The sequence below is a fragment of the Otolemur garnettii genome, unplaced genomic scaffold (genome assembly GCF_000181295.1).
Source record: "Otolemur garnettii isolate 467f Iridium unplaced genomic scaffold, OtoGar3 scaffold00007, whole genome shotgun sequence".
In the NCBI taxonomy this organism is placed as follows: Eukaryota; Metazoa; Chordata; class Mammalia; order Primates; family Galagidae; genus Otolemur; species Otolemur garnettii.
In genome coordinates this window covers 10031091-10038460 of record NW_003852402.1, presented here as the reverse complement: position 1 = coordinate 10038460, position 7370 = coordinate 10031091, and the positions used below count along the sequence as shown (strand labels likewise).

The 7370-nt window shown below is 48.9% G+C and overlaps 1 protein-coding gene across 1 annotated transcript in view; it reads right to left on the bottom strand.

Moving 5' to 3' along the window:
• Positions 1-712: 712 nt before the first annotated feature.
• ANKRD54 (ankyrin repeat domain 54) overlaps positions 713-7370 on the bottom strand; it is an 18021-nt gene continuing 11363 nt past the window's right edge. Inside the window, exons 3-8 of the mRNA XM_003783222.3 lie at positions 7075-7173; positions 3582-3653; positions 3038-3085; positions 2830-2954; positions 2249-2356; positions 713-1875 (exon numbers count right to left, since the gene is read on the bottom strand). Coding sequence (XP_003783270.1) covers positions 1801-1875; positions 2249-2356; positions 2830-2954; positions 3038-3085; positions 3582-3653; positions 7075-7173 — 527 coding nt within the window. The 3' untranslated portion in view covers positions 713-1800. The remainder of the gene's footprint in view (positions 1876-2248; positions 2357-2829; positions 2955-3037; positions 3086-3581; positions 3654-7074; positions 7174-7370) is intronic.

Here is a 7370-nt window from a genome sequence, read left to right as displayed (position 1 = left end):
TGCTTAGGCTGGTCTTGCACTTCTGGCCTTAAAAGCAGTCCTCCTGGCTCGGTGCCTATAGCTCAACCGGCTAAGGCGCCAGCCACATACACCTAAGGTGGCGGGTTCAAATCCCCAGCCCGGACCCGCCAAACAACAATGACGGCTGCAACCAAAAAATAGCCGGGCATTGTGGCGGGCGCCTGTGATCCCAGCTACTTGGGAGGCAGAGGCAGGAGACTCGCTGGAGCCCAGGAGTTGGAGGTTGCTGTGAGCTGTAATGCCACGGCACTCTACCCAGGGGGACAGCTTGAGGCTCTGTCTCAAAAAAAAAAAAAAAAAAGCAGTCCTCCTACCCTGGCCTCCCAAATGCTAGGATTATAGGTGTGAATGCTGGTTCTGTGAGTTGGATGCAGATCTGAACCATATTAAGCTTGAATGTGGGGACAAACTCTCTTCCTCTAAAAAACAGCCAGGGACTCCAATTTGGTGAGAAGGAAAGTGGGACAGAGCCAGACCAGACATGGACTAATCACCTGGAGAAAATCTGTAGTCAAAGCCTAGTAGTGCCTTCCCTTGAGTTTCCTCTTGCGGCAGCCCCCTGCTGTCGGGGTGTCCCTTTTGGTGAGTCCGTGGCCCACAACAGAGATGTCTGCTCCTGCAGGGCAGACTGGACTAAATCACTACCACATTAGTTTCCCATTTTTGCTGCTACAAATACCACAAACTTAGGGGCTTAAGACAACACAAATTTATTCCCTTACAGTTCTGGAGGCCTGAATTCCAAAATCAGTCTCATTGAGGGCTGGCACCTTTTTGAAGTTCTGAGGGGAAAACCCATTTCTTTGCTTCTGGAGGCAGCCTGCATTCCTTGATTTGTGACCCCTCCTGGAATTACTCTATCTTCTTGCTACCATCACTGTATCTCCTACCTCCTCTCAGATCCTGCTTTGCTCTTAAAAGAATCCCTGGGATTAAATCAGGCCCACCTGGATAATCCAGGATCATGTCCCTGGCTAAAGATCCTTAATGTAATTAACATCTGCAAAGCCCCTCTTGCCCTCTAAAGTAATGATCACAGGTTCCTAGGATTGGGACATAGATATCTTGGGGTGGGGGAACACCAACAGCCTACTACAACTAGGCTGCAAACCTATTACACCCTCCTAGTGTTTCAATGACTGAGAGAAAAAGGGTTGGGATTTTTTCCTTAGGGGTCGTTCCTTCCTTCCTGACCTTGTGTTTTAAGGTCTAGGCTTTACCAACCCTCCCTTTCCAACCAGAGAAACTCACTGCAGGGTCTCCTTGAAAGTCTAGAGGTGAGAAGTCTACATCTAAGTGCTGGTGACAGGTACAGGGCCAGCGACGAGGCCCCCATGGCAGTTCCCTTGGCCAGAGGGTGCTTGCCTTAGCCCATCCTGTTGGCTGTAACAAGCCCAGGACCAAGGAGAATACAGAGAAGGGTCTGGGTCCTAGTGAGGGTGCCATGGAGGCCATGGGGTAGGTGAGGCTGCTAGGACAGTGCAAATTGGCCAGAGCTCAACTGTGGCAGCAGAAGCTGGCCTAGTGCTGTGGGAATGGAGGAAGAAGCTGGGGGCTGGCGTCCCACGCCAGAGGTGATGGAGATTGTGGTTGGCAGTGGCTCTGAGGTTGTGGAGAGAATGTCTTTGCCCCACAGCATCTGAGGATGATGGCAAGGTCCTCACCAAACAAGTATAAGTATAGCTCCAAAGTCCCAGACGTTGGGCTTTTTCTTTATAATGAGAGAGCAGTGGAAGCAGGAGGGCAGAGGCAGAACAAGAAGGCAGGGAGCCTTTCTTGCTACCTCTTCTCCATGTTCTGCATCTGCAAACTGAGGGAGGTGAAGCTGGCCAGGAGATCAGTCACTTCATCCACCTATAGAATGAAACCAAGGCTCTATTACCGGGTGTAGGAGCCCCCAGGTCTCCTCCCCAATACTACAGGCACAGAATGCAGTTATGTCTCTCCTCCCAGAGCCCATGGTGACTTCTCTCTATGGCATAGCTGACCAAGGGTTAATCCTTGACACCAGGTGGACTTGGGGGGCTGTCCCAAGAGGAGAGCCATTAGCATACACTAGCCACTAGCCATACGAAGGAAGTGGACAGAGGTACTGAGGGCCACAGTGGGCTGCAACCCTACAGTCCCAACCTCTTTCCGATATGAGTGTCTGGTGGCATCAGAGCAGAGATGGACTGGCCCTGTGGCTCCTTCCAGGCCCTGGGTCTGACCCATGACTGAGGCTTACCTGCTCTTTGGTGCTTGTCATCTGAAGGCGGGTACAGAGGTCATCCAGCCGTTCTTTCTGTTTGTGCTGCCCTAGGCGCTCCAGGTACTCCCTCAGCATGTGGATGATCTGGAATGAGATGATTAGCTGAGCCAGCCAGAAAGCAGAGGCCTGCTACTGCTGCCAAGGCACACTGGGTCAGGTGTGGGTGCTTCTGCCTGTAATCCCAGCACTCTGGGAGTCTGAGGGTTCAAGAACAGCCTGGATAACACAGTGAGACTCCATCTCTCCAAAAAAATTTTTCTAATTAGCTAGAAATGGTGGTGGGCACTTGTAGTCCCAGCTACTCAGGAGGCTGAAGTGGGAGGATCAATTGAGCCCAAGAATTTGGGGCTGCAGTGAGCTATGGTCACACTGTCACACTCCAGCATCAGTAAGACTAAGACATAATCTCTTAAAAATGGTGTGGGGGCGGGGAGGCCACTGGAACAGGTGCCCAGTAGGGTCAGTGTGAAATAACCCAGGAGTCCTGGGCTAAAGGCAGGTATGTCTGTGGTCAGGACAGAATTGGTGCTGTGGGCTCAGCATAGGAGGGTTCTTACCTGCTTCACTTCCAGCTGTACAACTTCTAGGCACTGGGAGTGGCCTTCCTGAAGGATGTTCAACTTTGACTTGGCCAGGTGTAGGGGTGTGCGGCCAGCTCGGTCCAGGGCATCTACACGGGCCCCTGCAGGTACAGGCAGAGGTGAGCATGCTGGGGGTGAGGGTGAGAGAGAGGAGAGAGAAGGGGAAAGGGAAGGGATTACATACCTCCTCGTAGCAGTGTAGTAATGACAGGGACATGGTTGGTGCAGGCAGCTGAGAAAAAAGAACAAAGACATAAGAATCCAGGGCCACTGGGCCTGGCCTATGTGGCCATTGCAAGGGGCAGGGCTGTGTCTCTGAGTATGCCTGTGCCAAATTATGCCTCCTAAAAAGGTATCACCAAGGCAGCACCTAGGTAGGAGTCAGCAATCAAATCCAACTCCTTCCCTGTTCAGCCTGGAGACAGGGCCTGCCCCTGTACAAGCCATGGTGTGAGTCAGTACAGAGCTAGAACCAGCCAAAGGTCTCACATCACACCTCCCCAGCAGAAGTGCCGCTGAGCCAGCCTTGGTTGCTAAATCAGTTCTGCCAAGAGCACAGCCAAATGCTCAGTAACTGTAAAGTCCATGGAACACAGGTTGGGGGGAGCTCAAGATCTCCTTGGGCACTGGGAGATATTGCTAGGAGCCGGTAGGACTCCAAGTTCTCCATCTAAGGAGGCTGCTTTCACTGTAGAAAAGTCTGCCTTGGTGACTTCTGAGGCACTTACCCAGGTGCAGTGGTGTATTTCCTAGCCCGTCTCGTTGGTTAGGATCAGCCCCATGGTCTAGAAGCAGCTGTACTGGAAATAGGAAAACCCAAGAGAAACTGTTGGAGGCTTCCATCACCTTGACCTTGTACCCATAACCAAGCTACCAAGGCCCATGCAAAGTGTAAAACACAGAATGCAAACATGGTCACCTATACTGTTCCATTCACTTGTCTTTTTTTTTTTTTTTTTTGCAGAAACAGGGTCTCACTTTATCGCCCTGGGTAGAGTGCCGTGGCGTCACAGCTCACAGCAACCTCCAACTCCTGGGCTTAGGCTCTTCTCTTGCCTCAGCCTCCCAAGTAGCTGGGACTACAGGCACTTGACATAATGCCCAGCTATTTTTTTGTTGCAGTTTGGCCGGGGCCAGGTTTGAACCCGCCACCCTTGGTATATGGGGCCGGCACCCTACACAGTGAGCCACAGGCACCACCCCACTTGTGATTTTTTTTTAATTTCTAATTTTTTTTTCTTTTTGAGACAGAGTCTCACTCTTTAACCGTGGGTAGAGTACTGTGGCATCATAGCTCACAGCAACCTCAAACTCTTGGGCTTGAGCAATCCTCTTGCCTCAGCCTTCCAAGTAGCTGATTATGGTGTCTACCATAATAATGGCTAGTTTCTCTATTTTTATTTTTATTTTATTATTATTATTTCTTGAGACAGAGTCTCATTTTGTCACCCTTAGTAGAGTGCTGTGGCGTCATACCTCAAGTCCCAAGTAATTGGGACTACAGGAGCCCACCACAATGCTTGGCTATTTTTTTTTTCTTTTTAGGAGAACTAATTCTCTTTATTATGGTACAGGACAAAGCAAGGTAGCTGGAGAGAGTGAACAGTCAGCCTCCATTCCCCCTCCTCTAGGGCCCAAGGGGGAACAAGGAATTCAGTCTCTAGCCAGGGAACCCAATTCCAGAGAGGGCACTAGAATGGGTGAGACATGACCCAGGTGAGGGTGGAGGGGGCTGGAGAGGGGAAACCAGACATTTAATGCACCCTATATTCCTTGTGTTTATTGAGCCAAACTTGGCAGAAAGAGAAGCCTTTGAGGAGGAGATTAAGGCCCAATGTGATGAAATAGTTGTAGCTCACTTGTTCATAAAGGCTGTATATGTTCTGGAGGCCATTCTCAAAATCTTTCTCTGCAAAGGCAATGTCCTCAATTAACACAGTGGAATGGACATTGAAAAATATTCTGAGCAGACTTGCCTTCCATACACTTGTTCATTCATTTACTCATTCACTCTCTGGGAAAGGTTCATGTGCAGGACACTGAGGGCAAGGAGTTGAGAAAGCTGGCAGGGTACCCTGGCCTTATACATGTGTGATGGGACTCGGATGTTAAGGTGTTTTGTTTTGTTTTGTTTTGTTTTGTTTTTTGAGACAGAATCTCACTCTGTTGCCCCAGGCTAGAGTGCCATGGTATCAGCCCAGCTCACAGCAACTTCAAACTCCTGGGTTCAGGCTTGGCGCCTGTGGCTCAAGTGGCTAAGGCGCCAGCCACATACACCTAAGGTGGTGGGTTCGAATCCAGCCTGGGCCCACCAAACAACAATGATGGCTGCAACCAAAAAATAGCTAGGCGTTGTAGCAGGCGCCTGTGGTCCCAGCTACTTGGGAGGCTGAGGCAGGAGACTCACTTGAGCCCAGGAGTTGGAGGTTGCTGTGAGCTGTGATGCCATTGCACTCTACCCAGGGGGACAGCCTGAGGCTCTCTGAGGTCAGGAGTTCAAGATCAGCCTAAACAACATAGCAAGACCCCATCTAAAAAAAAAAAAAAAAAAAAAAATAGAAAAATTAGCCAGGCATGGTGGCATGCACCTGTAGTCCTAGCCACTTGGGAAGCTGAAACAGGAGGATTACTTGATCCCAGGAGTTTGAGGTTGCAGCGAGCTATGATGATGCCATTGCTTTCTAGTCCAGGCAATAGAGCGAGTCCCTGTCTCAAAAAACTAAACAAAACAAAAGTGGCCAGTAAATACACGTACATGAAGAGGTGCTCAACTTCACTGGCCATCAGATAAATGCAAATTAAACCACAGTGAGATATCACTACACCAGAATTGCTAAAATTAAAAAGAGACAATATCAAGCGTTGGCAAGGATATGGAAAAATGTAGAACTCTGTTACATTGCTCATAGGAGTGTGGGAAGTGGTTTGGTAGTATCCACCAAAGTTAAATATATGTGTACCCTAGGGACCCAAAAATCCATTCCTAGGTTTACACTCCACATAGATGACTGCTTATAGTCATGAAATCCCACATATAACAATATTCACAGCAGCTTCATTCATAACTAAAACTTGTAAATAGGCTCGGCACCTGTAGCTCAATGGTTAGGGCGCCAGCCACATACACCGGGGCTAGCAGGCTCAAACCTGGCCTGGGCCTGCTAAACAACAATGACAACTGCAACAAAAAAATAGCTGGGTGTTGTGGTGGGCACCTGTAGTCTTAGCTACTTGGGAGGCTGGGGCAAGAGAATCGCTTGAGCCCAAGAGTTGGAGGTTGCTGTGAATTGCCACAGTACTCTACTGAGGGTGACATAGTAAGACTGTCTCAAAAAAAAAAAAAAAACAAAAAACCTATAAATAACACAAATGTCCTAAAATGGGTAAATTGGGATATATCACCACGAAATACTAATGAGCAGAAGAAAGAACAAGCTACAATCTATCCTCCTCCACTCATGTGCGGTTTCCACATCTGCAGATTCAGTCCAACCCTGCACATGGAATTCACAGATGTGGAAGGCTGACTTTAAGGAACTTCAGTATATCCATGGAGTTCAATATTCAAGTGGGGTCCTGGAACCAATCCCCCAGAATGATACATACAACATTCATGGATGAACCTCATGGCTATAATGTTGAGTGAAGGAGTATGCATAAAGGAGTACATCATATATGCTTCCATTTATGTGAAATTCAAAACCAGGAAAAACTAGTCCATGGTGGACAAGGTCCAGATGGAGGTAAGGACTGCAAGGGAATGCTGGAGGGTTCTGGGGTGCTGAAAATATTCTCTGTCATGATCTAGTGGTGATTACCCCAGTACATACACATAGTTCACTATAGTTCACTATTTGGCAGCAATACCATGACAAAAAGAAGAAAGATTCCTAGAAGAAGCATTCTTGCTGCTGCAGCCAGCACTGAGGAAATGTTCCCTGAATATCTCCAATTCGTGAGCCCTGTCTCCGGGAGCAGTCTCCCAGTTGGAGACTTCCCTTCATCCTTAGAGTCAATCATATTCTTTCCCCAGGTATACCCGTTCCCTGGGCTGGCAGAACCAGTTCCATAGGCTAAGGGAGAGAGAATGGCCAGGCACTGTGATGCTACATCTTTTTTATATCCAGTACAACTGGGTATCCCAAGACTGTGGAGACAGCAGCTGTAGAGAGACGCTACTTGCATGGCCCTGCTCCCTCCTCCTCCCTCCCCACAACTCACCAATCTGGTCATTGCCATTGCAGGAGGCAAAATGGAGAGCTGTGCGGCCCTTGTCATCAGCTGCACAGGGATCTGCACCATCTTCTAGCAGCTGCTGCACTGACACCACCAAGACAGAGGGAGAGAAGAGGAAAAAGCAGCAATGTTAGCTAAGTTACAGTCCCTGAGGGATGGACAGGGATGCTCAGAAGTCCATCTAGACAAGTTATCAATAATCCATGGGAAAGCAACCCCTCCTGGATAATGACCCCATGAGGACTGCCATGACAAGGGACATATTCTTCTGAGGGCACAAC